Consider the following 20,360-nt stretch of genomic DNA (forward strand, 5'->3'; position numbering starts at 1 on the left):
TGTCTATATTCCAGAATTTTGGATTTGATATTTATTTCATATTAGGCACAGTCAACCTATATTTTTGCCCAATAGGAACTGAATGGGGAATAATGTCTTGTCATTTTGGAGTCACATTTATTGTAAGATTAGATGATGGACTTGCGAATAAATTGTGAATAACGATGAAAAATAAAGTTAGAGACAAAGATCCCCCCCAAAAGCTAAGATCCCCTGTTACTGGTAATAAGGAGAGATTAGCATTTTTTGTTGTAGCCTCTGTAACCTTCTCACTCATAATTATTCATGATTAGTTCATGATTGTTCTTAATCGTGGCATTATCAGTATTTATTTAGTAGCGTTAGTGTTCAGAAACATGTTATCTACTCACTTCGAAAGAAAATTACTCCAGTCATCATTCATCATTTAGTTACTATTGGACAAAACAAACCAGAGCCAAATTAAAAACATTAGCTAGCATCACTTTCCAAATACATGTGGTGATGACTGTCTCAGCAGTATACTGTATGAAATGACTTGCATTGGTGTGGTAAAACTATAACCAGGTGAAATAAACACACAGGAGTCCGCTTGAATGTACCTTGCGAAACAGAGAACCTGGTTTATTACCATTCAACTCCATCCATCACAGATACAGAATCACAAGTATTAAGCTTTTATAACAGCAGCTGTTTGTTTTTTCTCTCAAACCCCCATACCCATATGTCCCGCCTGCCTCCTAATGATGGAGAAGCATTACAGAATCACAATAATTTTTTATATTTGGTGAAGAAGACTGGCCCCCAACACGTTCAGTTAGCACTCCTTTACAATACAATGGTAGCCTATAGCGTAATCACCTTCTCAGTTGTTTAAAAAAAATGACAGAAAAAAAGTTTGTACCACCACGTTATTTGTCTAATTGAGGAACTAAAAAAAGGGTTCACATCAATCAACCTTCATACACTGAAGACGCTGGGATCCGCTGCATTTTCAGAGAACATAAGTGATCTGACATTTTGAATTGGGGTAATACACGACTGTGTTTATCACTGTATAAAAAAGTACAGTGGCTTTTATTGACATACATTCCATAGGTTAAACTGCTGCAAGATAGGAGGCACACTCAGTATTGCACTTCATTAAAAGTTCTGGCTCAAAACATAACCCAGAATATCAAACGAAACTGAAGTGTAGAGTAGCAACTTCGGAATACAGCTATTTTGGATACTATCATTATATACAAGATTAGATAAATCGTACACTTTTTCACTCCCTCATCAGAATTCTCCTCTTTTTTTGTTGTTGTCCCCTGATGCACTCGACAGTGGAGAGAATACTGTACAGGATTACGGGGAAAAAAAGAGTCTGTTTACATACAACAATATTTAGAATTCATAGTTAGGAAGCTGGAAATAAGGCCTGTCACATTTTTTTTTCCTTTTATATATCCAAGTCCATCCACAGTTGCCTAAGCAAAATGTATTTCATATACAATTTTTAAATACTTTTTTACACTTCAGTGATCGGGGAGGTGTGCAACGTCTATGGAAGCCGAGGGGTTACAACGGCCGCATGCAAACATGTCACAAGTTAAAAAAAATAATAATACTAATAATATTTTTTTTTTACATGGGAGTTTCCTCTGGAATCCACAGAGAGCTGTTTTTGTAGTAAAGCCTTGACGACTTTGATTGGTATGTCGAAGAGCACAACTTAGGACTCTTGGGTACGTTAGAAATACCTGAAACAGTGTCCATGGCCACCTGACAACGAGAGCCAACACGAGGAAATACTTGACAGGCTGGGCCCCGGCTGCAGCCAACAGCCTGCAGTCACAGAAGAAGAACGAGTGTTCGGTACAGGTCTCTGGGTTTTCAGAACTGGGTGATTTTAGAAGGTATGGGCGTTCCTGCACACTCCACAGCCCAGGGCAAACTCCTCGCCGGTGGGAGGGTGAACCACGTGTAAGGGGCACTCCGTCCCCTCCAACTGCTTGCCTTTGGGACCTGGGGATGGAAGGGGAACAATGAGGAATTTGGCTTGAAATACTTTATCTGACGGAAAACATTTGATTCCAGCTTAGTCATTCTGTTGGTTGTAAGAATTCTGTATAATAATTTACTTGAAATATTATTTTGAATCTGGCGTCGTTTGCATATCAATTCATAAACTTTGTGCCATGGAATCGGTATGTCAAAAATCTCTTCCAACTATTTTGCAATCTATATGGCAAGGCTGTACATTTTTTGGTCCTTAAATGAAACTGGTATACTTTTTTATTTATCACAATTAAATTTTCTTTAACCAACTATGGCCTTTAATGCAGGGCCAACAGACAAGTTTCTTACTCTTTTCCCTCTTCCACTTTCCTCTTCCATTTTTGTGGTAATGCAGCAATTAGTTGGTTGTAATTTTGGGTAGAGCAGACATTTCCATATGTTTTAGTTAGCTGCATGTATGACATAGCTCTACTAGTCGTATTTATGATATCATTTACGAAGATTACACTTAATCTTCGACGGCAGGTAGTCTAGTGGTTAGAGCGTTGGGCCAGTAACCGAAAGGTTGCTAGATCAAATCTCCGAGCTGACAAGGTAAAAATCTATCGTTCTGCCTCTGAAAAAGGCAGTTAACCCACTGTTCCTAGGCCGTCATTGTTAATAACAATTTGTCCTTAACTGACTTGCCTAGTTAAATAAAGGTTAAATATATTATATATTTGAGTTTAACCACAATATTTGTTGTATTATTTGTTCGGTCTTTTCTGGTGGATTAAATTGAAATTGCAACCAACTTTCTATGCCTTGTTTTAAAAATAGCAATATTTAGGAGATTATTTCCTTTTCAAATAACAAAGTGTGAGGTTGTAATCTGAATAAATGGAAAAAGGCCTTTTTTGAACATAGGGTGACACATTCCTTCTAATTTGCTAGAGAACCAGTTCGGATTTAAGTATAACCTTTGTACGACTGAAGCCTTTAGTGAGAGGTCAGAAAGTGAGAAAATTCATATTCATTATGTCAATAGGCCCGTTTAATTTCGTCTGGCTTGCCGTTCTAAATAAAATGTAAAAAAAAAATCTCATATAATAAAAAAAACGGTTCGCTTAGATGTAGGCAAGACCACAAGCAAATAAGTAAACTGTGATATGACTAAAGAGTTAATTAGGGTGATTTTCCACAAATAGAAAGGTATTTACCTTTCCATGGGAGCAAGATCTTATCTATTTTTGCTAACTTTTTATTCAAATGTAATGGAGTAAGATCATTTATTTATTTCAGGATATGTTACCGAGTATATCCACATCACCACTACCTGGCCTGATAACTCCTTGCTGTCCCCAGTCCACCTGGCCGTGCTGCTGCTCCAGTTTCAACTGCTCTGCCTGCGGCTATGGAACCCTGACCTGTTCACCGGACGCGCTACCTGTCCCAGACCTGCTGTTTTCAACTCTCTAGAGACAGCAGGAGCAGTAGAGATACTCTGAATGATGGGCTATGAAAAGCCAACTGACATTTACTCCTGAGGTGCTGACCTGTTGCACCTCTACAACCACTGTGATTATTATTATTTGACCCTGCTGGTCATCTATGAATATTTGAACATATTGGACATGTTCTGTTATAATCTCCACCCGACACAGCCAGAAGAGGACTGGCCACCCCTCATAACCTGGTTCCCCTCTAGGTTTCTTCCTAGGTTCTGGCCTTTCTAGGGAGTTTTTCCTAGCCACCGTGCTTCTACATCTGCATTGCTTGCTGTTTGGGGTTTTAGGCTGGGTTTCTGTACAGCACTTTGAGATATCAGCTGATGTAAGAGGGCTTTATAAACAAATTTGATTTGATCACCATCAGACCATTATATTGGTAAACTACATGGTAAAGTAAAAGTAGTATTTTTCAGTGATCCAATAACTAATATAGTACACTTATCATAATTTGGTTGTAATCCAGAGGTTAGAAAAATGATCAAGATCATCTAAGAGGCTATGGAGGGATCCGTGTTGTGGATTTAAAAGATGAACATGAACATGAATCATCAGCAATGACACATTTGTTTTTAAGCCCTGTATTTCTAATCTCATGATATTATTGTTGGATCTGATTTTAATATCTAACATTCCAATGGCCATAATAAATAGATATGCCGATATTGGACAACCTTGTTTTACTACTTATGAGAGTTTAAAACTTTTTGAGAAGTAGCCATTATTTACAATGTTACACCTAGGGTTACTATACATGATTTTAACCCATTTTATAAGATATTCTCCAAAATTGAAATGTTTCAGGCATTTATATATAAATTCCAGTTGTACTTTATCAAAAGTATTTTCAAAGTCCGCTGTGAATAGCAGGCCTGGATTCCAGATTTTTGAAATATGTTCTATTGTTTCCAGTACTAGCCTTATATTATCTCCAATGTATTGTCCATGTAAAAAACCTTTTCTGATTAGAATTAATAATGTCGGACAATAGCTTTTTAATTATATGCGCTATACATTTTGCTAGAATTTTAGCATCACAACACTGAAGTGTAAGGGGCCTCCATTTAATAATGAAATCAGACCTTGTTGAGTGTCCGATAATCTACTATTTACATAGGAGTCGTTAAAACATGCTAATAACGGCCCTCTTGAGTATATCAAACATAGTTTGGTATACCTCAATTGGTATACCATCCAGCCTGGAATTTTCCCCGGACATAAAGGCTTTAATTGCATCAAGATGTTCTTCTTCTGTAAATTCACCTTCACTTGAGTCTTCTGTATGGCTGTTAATTTTACATTATTCATAGAAAAAAAGTATACAATTAGCTTTGGTTAGAGGAGCTGGAGGAAACAGAAACAAAAACATATGCTTAGTTCACTCCTTTCTTTTTGTTTTTCCACTGAATTATTCTGTGCCTCTATGGTACAGTTTTTAATGCTATACATCTGTTCTGTTAGACCTATTTCCTTTGTTAGTATGGACTCCATTGACCTAAATTACTTTGGTTTTAGAGATAGGTACTGAATTGCATGACCTCTAAAGGCATATTTAAAAAGTGTCCCATACAATAAGCAGATTTGCTGTAACTATGTTATGTTGGAAAAATTCAGTTATAAATTCTTCTGTCCTAGCTAAAAACAAATTATCATCCAATAGGCTTTGATTAAATGTCCAAAATCCTCGCCCACGTGGAAATTCAGTACAAGTAATGTATATGCCAAGTATCTGATGGTCCTATCACATTCTATTCCCTATCAACACTTTTTTCACTTTTGGTGCCAATGAGAATGACATGAGAAACAAGTCAATACGACTAGCTTGATTGAGCCTCCGCCATGTATATCTCACTAGGTCAGGATATTTAAGCCTCCTTATATCAACTAGTTCCAAATTGGGCGTGAATAATTTTGCACGCCCAATTTTTCAGTTTTTGATTTGTTAAAAAAGTTTGAAATATCCAATAAATGTCGTTCCACTTCATGATTGTGTCCCACTTGTTGTTGATTCTTCACAAAAAAATACAGTTTTATATCTTTATGTTTGAAGCCTGAAATGTGGCAAAAGGTCGCAAAGTTCAAGGGGGCCGAATACTTTCGCAAGGCACTGTATGTATGTATGTATGTATGTATGTATATATATATATATATATATATATATATATATATATATATATATATATATATATATATATATATATTCAAATATCCTACGTATCTTAATTTACTTCATTTACAATTAATGTGTAATAATGTCGGCGGTTTGTGCAAAGGATTGCTACCTTTACCAGGATTGCCTTTGCATTACATTACATTTTTGTCAAGCAATTATTTTATTGTGATTCCTCCTATATTGTCTCTTACCCCCTTGCAACAGATGTGGAAAAACACACACACTCAACCATAAACTCAGATGCTCAACGGTTGTTATATCCCAGAGCCCAACTCAAGAAAGGACCTGATCTATGAATGCATATAGTTACAGCTGGCAAAAACGTGAGATTTGATTAACCATTGTCAAGTCCTAGGTGATGGAGATCAGATCCAACCCGTTCCCCTGAAACACACACGCTGGTCCATTTCCCCAAGCATCTCTGTGCAGTCAGACCTTTGATTTTGTGCCACAAGGGCCACAATAGTATGTCACATCTCTGATTGTCCGAGTGTGACCCCCTCCCCATGGGTTATGACAGCCTGTGTTGGCAGCACTGCCACAACCTGGGTGGGGATACCCTATCGGAATCTACACCGGCTAGGTACAAGGTCGACAATGTTCTCATTAGCAGCTTTGAGAATTTCCTTGTATATTATGGTCACCCATCAGGGGGCCCTGGCTTTGTCGGACCAACCCTGCCAGGCAGGCTCATAAAATTGAGGGGCGGTACTGCTCTAGTAGGTCTCTGACTGCATTTATCTTGCTGTTTTGGCTGCATACAGGCAGCTTACAGCAGGCCCATAAAACAGATAGGGTCTTCTCTTCAGTGTATGGGTCATTCAGATGGGTGTCTAGGGTAAAGGGTTGTGGACTGTTCCATTATGACAAGACAATAAATAAATACATTAGATGTATAATTTATTTTAAAATTTATATCCCTCATCTGCACAAAATGCAAAGCTCTCTCCCAACCCCTGCTCACAGACATACATTGGTTCTGGGATATGCAACCATTTCCTTTCTCACTCAACGCCACACTTTTCCAAACACCAAAAAACACACCACACCACCACAATAAATCCACACATACCCACATACTGTGCCTTCTGTGTCTTCTATTTGCTGTGTATTTGGACAATTGGACGCTCATATCTCTGTCCTCTGTCCAAAACAGTGTATATGTTTGAGTTGGATTTTATCGACAGCATCGAGTGGGATTTGAAGCACTGTAAGAAAGAATTCCTTCACTACGTTTTCGGGAACTTCTCCTCTCTCTCGGAAACCAACGAGAGCATACAGGTCGCAGTGGTGGGAAGTATATGGGGCTTTGGTGTCAAAACGGATGGCACTGTGATAGACTGCATCCAATTTGCTGAGTAGAGTGTTGGAGGCTATTTTGTAAATGACATCACCGAAGTCAAGGATGAGTGAAGGATGTTGTGTTGTGAAATAGGAAGCTGATTCTAGATTTAATTTTGGATTGGAGATGCTTAATGTGAGTCTGGAAAGAAGTGCTAAAATTTGGTCTAACTTACTGATATTGAATATTACATATTTATCTTGAGGTGATTTTGCACCGTTGTGTTCAGGACGCCATCTTGCCTGGTTTTAAGTGGTATTAACAAAGTTGCAGCGGACAGTATTTTTCAGTGACAACACGCATTAGGTGTGGGGACCGTTTACACACAGGTGTTCGGATGCAGATAGCTAATTAGCACTGGTAGTCGCCTCTGTTTTCTGTAAACAAGTGCTGTATAACATAGAAATATAGCCATACGGGAACCCTAACACTATAAAAGGTGTGTAGTAATTTAACCTTTTGTTTTTAAATGAATTCTCACTGATACGAAAGATACGTTCCTTATGTTTCCAAAACCGTACCGCAAGCGATGCATGTTAACGTTTAGAGCAAGTGTTGAGGCTCTTAACAAAGCACCCCGGCCAGAAGATACTCTCGTAAATAGGCGCTAAATCAACGTTCCTGGGTATAAATAACGGGTAAGTATATAACTGAATAGATAAATAGGGTACTGGTCCGGTTGTCTGGTTGCATACCTGGTGCTTCAACTGTGGCACCAACTAAAACTTGCCCCGTACCGAGTGAAATGGAGGACATTTGACAACGGCTTGATATGCTCCTTAAAGGAGCTAAGGGCTTAAAGGAATACTACACTCACAAGCAATCTTTCAGTGTTTTGTTCAGTATTTAGTTAATTTTGTTTACTTTTAAATACAATCCCGAAGAAGTATGCATATCAGCAAGTCAAGTTAAGATGGAGCACTTTCCTTACTGAGCAATGTTATGATGATGCATTTTGCACGGTAAGTCAGTACCTGCAGGACAGTGAGGCAGCTCCTCCTTGGGCACACTGGTCATCTTCTGGAAGTCATCATGGCAGGCATTACAGAAGTGAGTGGTGCCGAAGCAGAAGAAAACAGCCACCGAGCAGCAGTAACGGCATTTGTACTCCAGAAAGTCTGTCCCGTGCTTGGAACACATCTGCAGACAGAACATGGATGTATAGTGTGTCAATTGTAATGTATAAAAATGTATTGATTTTGTGTATTTAGTATTTCAAATGTATTGCTGAGGTTACAAAATAAATTTATATTGAAATGGACAATAAATCATATTATTTAAGTCATAGTGTCAGGAGTTAAAGTGTCAAGATGTGTCCCACTATACAAACTTGGATACTACCAAGTATTCAGCAATGTATTGGTTACACAGCCCAATGGAGTCAATGCCCTAAGGCCTTCGCTGGACCTTGTCCTCCACCCACCTGTGCCCTGGACACATCTGAGCATGCTCCACATATCAGCTCGCTGGGGTCGTAGTCGTCTCCCTGTCCTGCCTCCGCGTCACAGCGCGCCTCTCCCCCAAAGTACGCCTGCAACAGAGGAAGGGAATGGGTCAGTTAAAAGTAGTTAGAGACAAGCGAAACTGACTGAAGGACCTCAGCAAAATATATTCCATGTAGGGGAAATATATGCCTGCTGCTACTGTATTCTCACAAGTTAATCCTTAAGAGTCTATGCCTAAACTAACATATGCAATGGATATGTTCAAGGATCATTTGGCAATTTGATATGGAATTTTAGGACCCCTTTAGGTATTCCCAAAATATATTTAAACAAATACTTGCTGAAACATTGAATTTGGACTTACTGGTATTAGCGTATAGAAGAAATACAGTGCGTTCGGAAAGTATTCAATCTACACACAATACTCCATAATGACAAACCGGTCATGGCTAAAAGGGATCCAGCTTTGTCTGAATACAATTGTAAACAAGGTATCTTTATTTTTTATACATTTGCTAACGTTTGGTTTTTCGTTATGGGATACTATGTGTAGATTGATGAGAAAATCCATTTTACAATACACAAAAATGTGTAAAAGTCTAGGGGTCTGGTACTTTTTGAATTTACTGTATTTAAAAAATATATATATTTTTACATTTTACATTTATTTAACTAGGCAAGTCAGTTAAGAACAAATTCTTATTTTCAATGACGGCCTAGGAACAGTAGGTTAACTGCCTGTTCAGGGGTAGAACGACAGTTTTGTACCTTGTCAGCTCGGGGATTTGAACTTGCAACCTTCCGGTTACTAGTCCAATGCTCTAACCACTAGGCTACCCTGCCGCATGCTTTTGAGTTATGTACCCAGTAGGTCCCTCAGGTCCTCCGGCACTGGCCTTTTAACTATCCCAAAGCCTAGTGATATATGAGTCAGAAAATACTCATACATGGAAAAACAGATTGTCCAAAAATACATCAAAATACATTGTGTTTTAAAAGTGTCTGTCCTATATCTGAGATATATAAGAAAGATCAGGAAATTACTTTAAAAAAAAATGTATTACCCATAATTAACCCCCTTTTTGGAGGGTACTAAATTACTTCCACATCAGGGTTTCAGTTAGGAAAATTTGGCTGCGGACAATGCGACCGGCAAGATTTGAATCTACCGGACATTTGAGAAATTTACTGGACATCCATGCATTGGGTAGGTAAAGCATTAGGGCGTCCACCCCAAATAAAATGGCTACCCGGACTATTTGCATTGTGTGCCCCTCCCCAACCAAATCCCTCTTTTTACACTGCTGCTACACTGTTAATCATATATGCATAGTCACTTTAACCATATCTACATGTACATACTGCCTCAATTGGCCCGACTAAGCTAGCTAACCAGGCTATCTGCATTGTGTCCTGCCACCCACCACCCCCTCTTTTACGCTACTGCTACTCTCTGTTCATCATATATGCATAGTCACCATAACCATATCTACATACTACCTCAATCAGCGTGACTAACCGGTGTCTGTATGTAGCCTCGCTACTGTATATAGCCTGTCTTTTTACTGTTCTTTTATTTCTTTACTTACCTATTCTTCACCTAATACCTTTTTTGCAATATTGGTTAGAGCCTGTAAGTAAGCATTTCACAGTAAGGTCTACCTACACCTGTTGTATTCGGAGCACGTGACAAATAAACTAATTTGACCCACAGTGCTCAAAATCACATTTACATTGTCATTCATCTTAACAGAATAGAAATTAGCGTCTTCATCCCTGCTATAAATCATAAATTAATATGATAAAAAAAAATAAAATACATTTAACATTTAGAACAAGTCACCTTGTTTCTGTACAGCACTTTGAGATACCAGTTGATGTACGAAGGGCTGTATAAATAAATTTAATTTGACCTACACAGTATAAAACTTAAAAATACAATATTTGTATCACATAATTTTGTGAACAACATGTCCTATTGTATGAACATTTTAATAAATAAATAAAACACAGCTGTTTTCAAATACAAATCTAGGCCTCACTAATTTAATTTAGCCTAGGCATGAACATTCTAATTAGTCCTAATAAATAACAAAATATGGCTGTCTATGAACACAAGGGCTGGCCGGTCATGGCTAAAAGGGATCCAGCTTATGTCAAATTAACATCAGATTTGACTTTTCGTAGGAGGTTAGAAGAATTAGGTTAAGGTTATAGTTGTGAATAGTTGGCAACAATGGTTTCATTTCCAAGTGCTACTGAATAATATGATACATCATTACTTTACTCTAGTCTATCAATCCATTCCAAATATTTAAACTATACATGACATTGGGGCTGCATATGTTGATCTTGCCCAGGGCGGCAGCAGAACTGCTAGGACTGGACCTGATGAACACAATAATTATGCCTCTAATTTACTTGAGTTTGTGGCGGACCTTGGCCTTTTCAAAGTGAGCCGCTATTGTTGGGCAGTCAAAACTGCTCAATTCCTTGGAGCAGCTTTGTTACTTTGTCCTCAAGAAGGCAGTCTTTAATCTGTTTTAGAGAAAGAATCCCATCTTGGCGGACACACTGGAAACAGGGATAATCAACACAATCTTTGCCAATTTTTCACAGTCGAGGTACACTGAGCTGAAGTCCCTTATGAGGACCGCAGATGGGAAGGCTGCCATTGCCCATGCAAATGTATTATTATTATTATTTTTTTAACCAATGGGGATGTTTTTATTATGCTAATTAGATTACCACAGGGGGCGCAGACAGACACTAGGGGATAAAGATATTATTCCTTATTTTGAAGTTTAAGGTTATTTTTTCCAAATTGACAACACTAAATATACAAATAATTTGAACTTAAAAAAGTGAACTAGCCCTTTAAGGGAAAGATCCATTCTATTATGAAACTGAATTCTGCCTACCTTCTTGCACTTGTAGCAGACGTAGTAGGCGTATCGGTTCATTGCGAAGCCGGCCGGATCATTGTGGAAGCGGGCACCGGGCGTGGTGATGGCCTCGCTCTTGTGCAGACCCTCGTACTCCATTCTCATCAGAGCTTTCCTCCGTACGTCCTCAAACAGCTCCTTGATAGGGTCCAGCAGGTCCTTGATGACCGAGTGGTTGATCTTGTTCTGGGAGGAAAAAGGCAACAGTCCAGTCAAGTCTCAAGTCTTGGAGTATGAGTCAATTTTCGCTCCTTAACAAAATGTTAGTTCAAACAAACAGAGCCAGAGTTGTTATGATCCAAGCAAGTTAAATTGAAGATATGAATCTTTGTAAGGTCATTTAGTAAATTTGAGAACTCAAGTCCTCAACTCTACACAACAATGTATTTTTAGTTTTGTTTTAGTGACCAGATAGGACAGTGAAGAGTAGACCGTAAAGGTAGGAGGACTGCGAGTCAGAAGGGCAGTGGGTTGGATTCGAGAATGGCCCCAGGAGGGATGGCCACTGTTCCGTGCTATTTTATTGGGGGGGGGGGGGGGGGCTGGTCCTAACTTTTTTTGTACATAATGTTTTGGACATTGTTTCATATGACCAAAAAGAGCTTCTGGACATCAAAACAGCGATTACTAACCTCATTTTGGTTGAGGACTTATATTTCATTGAATCAGAAGTGCATGATAATGGCGCCGGAGGGGATGGCTGCAGTTTTACGGGCTCCTAACCAACTGTGCTATTTTGTTAGTTTTTTTCGCATTGTTTGTAACTTATTATGTACACAAAGTTGTTGCTACCGTCTCTTATGACCGAAAACAGCTTCTGGACATCAGAACAGCGATTACTCACCTCAAACTGGACAAGGCTGCACACTGAGTCAAATATCAGGTTCTGTAGCTGTGTATTTTATCAGAACAAATCTGTTCTACAATGATTATTTTGAATGAATGAACTTAGAAAAACATCAGCCACCTTTTGAATTCCCTAAGAAGATGCAGACACTAGAGGTGCTAAATCAAGTTAACACTCCATCCCCTGCCAACTGAACAATTTTAGACAAGAGAAATGACAAAAAAAAACAGTGGGTAATTTGGGATATGCAGAAGGATATAATGCAATTCAGAGACCAGGCCCAAATCCCTGTCAAGGGATAAGATTATCCGACACGGATAATATAGAGCTGGCTGGGTTTTCCGTGCATTTGCAGGACAGAGCAGCTAAGACGAGGGCGGGGTGTGTGTCTATTTGTCAATAACAGCTGGTGTGCGATGTCTAATATAAAAGAAGTCTTGAGTTATTGCTCACCTGAGGTAGAATACCTCATGATAAGCTGTAGACCACACTAGCTACCAAGACAGTTCTCATCTATATTATTCATAGCCGTCTGTGTACCACAACAAACCGATGCTGGTACGAAGGCTGCACTCAACGAGCTGTATAAGGCCATAAGGAAACAAGAAAATGCTCATCCACTCTTACTGGCCGGAGACTTTAACGCAGGCAAATTTAAATCCATTTTAACTCATTTCTACCAGCATGTCATGTGTAACCAGAGGGAAAAAAACTCTAGACCACCTTTACTCCACACACAGACGCATACAAAGCTCTCCTTTGCCCTCCATTTAGCAAATCTGACCATAACCCTCTACCCTCTGGAGAGCCTTACGGTTGTGGGCGGAGCAGTTGCCGTACCAGGCGGTGATACAGCCTGACAGGATGCTCTCGATTGTGCATCTGTAGAAGTTTGTGAGTGCTTTTGGTGACAAGCCAAATTTCTTCAGCCTCCTGAGGTTGAAGAGGCGCTGCTGCGCCTTCTTCACGATGCTGTCTGTGTGAGTGGACCAATTCAGTTTGTCTGTGATGTGTATGCCGAGGAACTTAAAACTTACTACCCTCTCCACTACTGTTCCATCGATGTGGATAGGGGGGTGTTCCCTCTGCTGTTTCCTGAAGTCCACAATCATCTCCTTAGTTTTGTTGAGTACCCAGTTGCTCAGGGCGGGGTCGAGACCCAGGGTCTCGAGCTTAATGACGAGCTTGGAGGGTACTATGGTGTTGAATGCCGAGCTGTAGTCGATGAACAGCATTCTCACATAGGTATTCCTCTTGTCCAGATGGGTTAGGGCAGTGTGTAGTGTGGTTGAGATTGCATCGTCTGTGGACCTATTTGGGCGGTAAGCAAATTGGAGTGGGTCTAGGGTGCCAGGTAGGGTGGAGGTGATATGGTCCTTGACTAGTCTTTCAAAGCACTTCATGATGACGGAAGTGAGTGCTACGGGGCGGTAGTCGTTTAGCTCAGTTACCTTAGCTTTCTTTGGAACAGGAACAATGGTGGCCCTCTTGAAGCATGTGGGAACAGCAGACTGGTATAGGGATTGATTGAATATGTCCGTGAACACACCGGCCAGCTGGTCTGCGCATGCTCTGAGGGCGCGGCTGGGGAAGCCGTCTGGGCCTGCAGCCTTAACACGTTTAAATGTTTAGTCCGCATGTTTTCGTTGCAGGCCGTGTCAGTGGCACTGTATTGACCTCAAAGCGGGCAAAAAAGTTATTTAGTCTGCCTGGGAGCAAGACATCCTGGTCCGTGACTGGGCTGGTTTTCTTCTTGTAGTCCGTGATTGACTGTAGACCCTGCCACATACCTCTTGTGTCTGAGCCGTTGAATTGAGATTCTACTTTGTCTCTATACTGACGCTTAGCTTGTTTGATAGCCTTGCGGAGGGAATAGCTGCACTGTTTGTATTCGGTCATGTTACCAGTCACCTTGCCCTGATTAAAAGCAGTGGTTCGCGCTTTCAGTTTCATGCGAATGCTGCCATCACAGGAAGGCCAAAAAGATCATCAAGGATAACAACCACCCGAGCCACTGCCTGTTCACCCCGCTATCATCCAGAAGGCTAGGTAAGTACAGGTGCATCAAAGCTGTGACCGAGAGATTGAAAAATAGCTTATTTCTCAAGGCCATCAGACTGTTAAACAGCCATCACTAACATTGAGTGGCTGCTACCAACATACTGACTCATCTCTAGCCACTTTAATAAAAAATTGGATATAATAAATGTATCACTAGCCACTTTAAACAATGCCACTTTATATAATATTTACATACCCTACATTACTCATCTCGAATGTATATACTGTACTCTATACCATCTACTGCATCTTGCCTACACCGTTCGGCCATCGCTCATCCACATATTTTAATGTACATATTCTTATTCATTCCTTTACACTTGAATGTATTTTAATGTTAAAATTGCCTTAATTTTGCTGGACCCCAGGACGAGAAGCTGCTGGACAGCAGCTAATGTTTGGCAGCAGCTAATGGGGATCCATAATAAATACAAATACATCAGTGAACTCATCTCAATCAGCGAGCCGCCTCGCACTCTCCGCTCTAGCTACTCCCTACTGCTTCAAGTCCCCAAGACATATCTCTGAACTATGGAGGACCCATCCTTCAGCTCACTTGCCTCTCACCTATGGAATGCTCTCCCTGACCAACTAAGACATTTTTAAAACAGCCATAAAACCCACTTCTACAGCCTTTTTACATGCTTTGATTCTAAATGTAAGTTGTTTTTAAATTGTATTAGTAGAGTAGAGCTTTTAGATAACCTTAGCACCATACAAATTAAATTTATTATTATTAGCATCATTAGCATCCCCATAGATTCAAAATGGCAGGTTAGCTAGTTAGCTTTGTGGCACAACCAATGATGTATATAAACTTTGGATTGCTGATGCTATGCATTGGGTTTGAAGCAACTGGTCAGCCATATTGGCACTCCCCAGTAGGAGCTGTCCTCCATAGGAATGAATGGAATTCTAAGTGTTAGTTGTATCTAGGTATTTTTTTGATGCAGTGGGGACAGTAACATTATTAATAAAAAAAAATATTCCTTAAGGAAAATTGTATATATTTTTACATTTAAATTTTTTGCCCACATAATATAACGGCTTAAAGTGTCTGTAATAGAATAAATGTGTCCAAAAATGAATGTATAGATTAATAAATGCATTTCTATAGCTTCCAAGATGGAGGCACAGTGGCAGTCATCTAGTGTATATACAAATCATTGGGCACAACCGACTGCAAATATCTTAATGTTATCTACATCAAAACATTTCAGCACTGTTTCTGTCTTTTGTCATTGGTATTCTGTCTAACAACATTTGCCCTTTCAAGCATTGATCTTCAATTAAAAGGTAATACAGCCTGTACGGATAACGACCATTTGATACAGCCTAATAAGCTAGCTAGCTAACCTGCCATTTTAGGTCTTCAGGAATGCTGAATATGCTAGTGTCGGCTTCAGAGTGCTTATACTACATGATAATGACACATTTATTTAATATTTAACCATGGTTTTGCTTGTGTGTCAATGGGCCGGAAGTTGTAGGACGACCACGTTTGAAATGGCTCAGGTCGAGAGGGCGGGACTACATAAGGTGAATAGTACCTTGCAGATTGGGCAGGACATGAAGCCAAAAGTGATCCTGGGTCCGAGCCAGCGGTTGTCCAGAACACGACGGGTACACTGGAGATGAAACACGTGACTGCAGTCCAACTGAGGAACAAAACAGAATCACACACATAGAACCTGACCTTGAATCTGAACACATCTTTGGCATAAAGGTAAACAAGAATACTTGGTTCAAATTATTATTCTTTCAAACCACAAAACCCATAGAATTGTCCCACAAGTTCAAATCCTACCTATCTGGATCTCCAGGGAGGTAAAACATTATATATATTTTTTAATATAAACTCAGCAAAAAAAAGATACGTCCCGTTTTCAGTACCCTGTCTTGCAAAGATAATTAGTAAAAATCCAAATTGTAAAGGGTTTATACACTGTTTCCCATGCTTGTTCAATGAACCATAAACATGCACATGTGGAACGGTCGTTAAGACACTAACAGCTTACAGACAGTAGGCAATTAAGGTCACAGTTATGAAAACGTAGGACACGAAAGAGGCAGTTTCTACTGACTCTGAAAAACACCAAAAGAAAGATGCCCAGGGTCCCTGGCTCATCTGTGTAGGCATGTTGCAAGGAGGCATGAGGACTGCAGATGTGGCCAGGGCAATAAATTGCAATATTCGTACTGTGAGACGCCCAAGACAGCGCTACAGGGAGACAAGACGGACAGCTGATCGTCCTCGCAGTGGCAGACCATGTGTAACACCTGCACAGGATCGGTACATCCGAACATCACACCTGCGGGACAGGTACAGGATGGCAACAACAACTGCCCGAGTTACACCAGGAATGCACAATCCCTCCATCGGTGCTCAGACTGTCCGCAATAGGCTGAGAGAGGATCCTGGACTGAGGGCTTGAAGGCCTGTTTTAAATTAAGGCAGGTCTTCAAAAGACATCACCGGCAACAACGTCGCCTATGGGCACAAACCCACCGTCGCTGGACCAGACAGGACTGGCAAAAAGTGCTCTTCACTGACGAGTCGCAGTTTTGTCTCACTAGGGGTGATGGTGGGATTCGTGTTTATCGTCGAAGGAATGAGCGTTACACCGAGGCCTGTACTCGATTTGGAAGTGGAGGGTCCGTCATGGTCTGGGGCAGTGTGTCACAGCATCATCGGACTGAGCTTGTTAATGTAGGCAATCTGAACGCGGTGCGTTACAGGGAAGACATCCTCCTCCCTCATGTGGTACCCTTCTTGCAGACTCATCCTGACATGACCCTCCAGCATGACAATGCCACCAGCCACACTGCTCGTTCTGTAAGTGATTTCCTGCAAGACAGGAATGTCTGTTCTGCCATGGCCAGCGAAGAGCCCGGATCTCAATCCCATTGAGCATGTCTGGGACCTGTTGGATCGGAGGGTGAGGGCTAGGGCCCCCCAGAAATGTCCGGGAACTTGCAGGTGCCTTGGTGGAAGAGTGGGGTAACTTCTCACAGCAAGAACGGGCAAAAATGGTGCAGTCCATGAGGAGGAGATGTACTGCACTACTTAATGCAGCTGGTGGCCACACCAGATACTGAATGTTACTTTTGACACCCTCCCCTTTTGTTCAGGGACACATTATTCAAATTCTGTTAGTCACATGTCTGTGGTACTTTCTGTCTCAGTTGTTGAATCTCATGTTCATACAAATATTTACACATGTTAAGTTTGTTGAAAATAAACGCAGTTGACGGTGAGAGGACATTTCTTGAGTTTACTTATTCAACAATGACTGGGCTATTATCACATCATTAGCATCCTCATTAGCAAACTTGATGTTTCTTTTTTTGCTGAGATATATATATATATACAGTGGGGAGAACAAGTATTTGATACACTGACGATTTTGCAGGTTTTCCTACTTACAAAGCATGTAGAGGTCTGTAATTTTTATCATAGGTACACTTCAACTGTAAGAGACAGAATCTAAAACAAAAATCCAGAAAATCACACTATGATTTTTAAGTAATTAATTTGCATTTTATTGCATGACATTAGTATTTGATCATCTACCAACCAGTAAGAAATCCGGCTCTGACAGACCTGTTAGTTTTTCTTTAAGACGCCCTCCTGTTCTCCACTCATTACCTGTATTAACTGCACCTGTTTGAACTCGTTACCTGTATAAAAGACACCTGTCCACAAACTCAATCAAACAAACTCCAACCTCTCCACAATGGCCAAGACCAGAGAGCTGTGTAAGGACATCAGGGGTAAATTGTAGACCTGCACAAGGCTGGGATGGGCTACAGGACAATAGGCAAGCAGCTTGGTGAGAAGGCAACAACTGTTGGCGCAATTATTAGAAAATGGAAGAAGTTCAAGATGACTATCAATCACCCTCGGTCTGGGGTTCCATGCAAGATCTCACCTCGTGGGGCATCAATGGTGATGAGGAAGCTGAGGGATCAGCCCAGAACAAACGGCAGGACCTGGTCAATGACCTGAAGAGAGCTGGGACCACAGTCTCAAAGAAAACCATTAGTAACACACTACGCCGTCATGGATTAAAATCCTGCAGCGCACGCAAGGTCCCCCTGCTCAAGCCAGCGCATGTCCAGGCCCGTTTGAAGTTTGCCAATGACCATCTGGATGATCCAGAGGAGGAATGGGAGAAGGCCATGTGGTCTGACGAGACAAAATAGAGCTTTTTGGTCTGAACTCAACTCGCCGTGTTTGGAGGAAGAAGAAGGATGAGTACAACCCCAAGAACACCATCCCAACCGTGAAGCATGGAGGTGGAAACATCATTCTTTGGGGATGCTTTTCTGCAAAGGGGACAAGACGACTGCACCACATTGAGGGGAGGATGGAGGGGGCCATGTATCGCAAGATCTTGGCCAACAACCCCCTTCCCTCAGTAAGAGCATTGATGGGTCGTGGCTGGGTCTTCCAGCATGACAACGACCCGAAACACACAGCCAGGGCAACTAAGGAGTGGCTCCGTAAGAAGCATCTCAAGGTCCTGGAGTGGCCTAGCCAGTCTCCAGACCTGAACCCAATAGAAAATCTTTGGAGGGAGCTGAAAGTCCGTATTGCCCAACGACAGCCCCGAAACCTGAAGGATCTGGAGAAGGTCTGTATGGAGGAGTGGGCCAAAATCCATGCTGCAGTGTGTGCAAACCTGGTCAAGAACTACAGGAAACGTATGATCTCTGTAATTGCAAACAAAGGTTTCTGTACCAAATATTAAGTTCTGCTTCTCTGATGTATCAAATAATTATGTCATGCAATAAAATGCTAATTCATTACTTAAAAATCATACAATGTGATTGTCTGGATTTTTGTTTTAGATTCCATCTCTCACAGTTGAAGTATACCTATGATAAAAATTACAGATCTCTACATGCTTTGTAAGTAGGAAAACCTGTAAAATCGGCAGTGTCTCAAATACTTGTTCTCCCCACTGTATTTTTTATCTCTATCTATCTATGGACACAACTACTCATTCAAGGGTTTTTCTTAATTGTTTATTATTTTCTACATCATAGTGAAAACATCAAAACTATGAAATAACACATATAAGACCATGTAGTAACTAAACAAGTGCTAAACAAATCCAAATATATTTTAGATTCTTCAAAGTAGCCATCCATTGCCTTGATGACAGCTTCGCACACTCTTGGCATTCTCTCAACCAGCTTTACCTGGAATGCTTTTCCAACAGTCTTGAAGGAGTTCCACATATGCTGAGCACTAGCTAGTTGCGTTTCCTTCAGTCTGCGGTCCAACTCGTCCCAAACCATCTCAATTGGGTTAAGGTCGGGTGATTGTGGAGGCCAGGTCATCTGATGCAGCACTCCATTACTCTTGTTCTAGGTCAAATATCCCTTACACAGCCTGGAGGTGTGTTGGGTCATTGTCCTGCTAAAAACAAATGATAGTCCCACTAAGCGCAAAATAGATGGTATGGTGTATCGCTGCAGAATGCTGTGGTAGCCATGCTGGTTAAGTGAGCATTGAATTCTAAATAAATCAGAGTGTCACCAGGAAAGCACCCCCATACCTCCTCCGTGCATCATGGTGGGAACCATATATGGAAAGATAATTTGTTCACCAACTCTGCATCTCACAAAGACACGGTGGTTAGAATCAGAAATCTCAAATTTGGACTCACCACACCAAATTATAGATTTCCACCGGTCTAATGTCCATTGCTCGTGTTTCTTGAACCAAGCAAGTCTCTTCTTATTAGTGTCCTTTAGTAGTGGTTTCTTCGCAGCAATTCGACCATGAATCTATCCTCTGCAGCAGAGGTAACTTTTTAAATCTTTTTTCCCTTTGGCGGTCCTCATGAGAGCCAGTTTCATCATAGCGCTTGATGGTTTTTGCGACTGCATTGAAGAAAAAGTCTTAAAGTAATGGAATGTAGTTTCTCTTTGCCTATTTGAGCTGCTCTTGACATAATATGGACTTGGTCTTTTACCAAATAGGGCTATCTTCTGTATACCGCCCCATATCTTGTCACAACACAACTGATTGGCTCAAATGCATGAAGGAAAGAAATCCCCAAAAT

At 40.7% G+C, this 20,360-nt stretch overlaps 1 protein-coding gene across 30 annotated transcripts in view; it reads right to left on the minus strand.

Annotated features, from left to right (window-relative positions):
- Window positions 1-571: 571 nt before the first annotated feature.
- The window catches only part of LOC109904047 (E3 ubiquitin-protein ligase MYCBP2), a 340,396-nt gene continuing 320,607 nt past the window's right edge, over window positions 572-20,360 (minus strand). For all 30 annotated transcript variants that reach the window (XM_031793477.1, XM_031793472.1, XM_031793485.1 and 27 more), the window contains 5 exons: window positions 15,834-15,941; window positions 11,352-11,561; window positions 8,409-8,516; window positions 7,960-8,125; window positions 572-1,989 (listed from right to left, as the gene is read on the minus strand). In XM_031793477.1, the coding sequence (XP_031649337.1) occupies window positions 1,874-1,989; window positions 7,960-8,125; window positions 8,409-8,516; window positions 11,352-11,561; window positions 15,834-15,941 (708 nt within the window). In that variant the 3' untranslated portion in view covers window positions 572-1,873. The remainder of the gene's footprint in view (window positions 1,990-7,959; window positions 8,126-8,408; window positions 8,517-11,351; window positions 11,562-15,833; window positions 15,942-20,360) is intronic.

This window comes from Oncorhynchus kisutch, linkage group LG2 (genome assembly GCF_002021735.2).
Source record: "Oncorhynchus kisutch isolate 150728-3 linkage group LG2, Okis_V2, whole genome shotgun sequence".
NCBI classification, from domain to species: domain Eukaryota; kingdom Metazoa; phylum Chordata; class Actinopteri; order Salmoniformes; family Salmonidae; genus Oncorhynchus; species Oncorhynchus kisutch.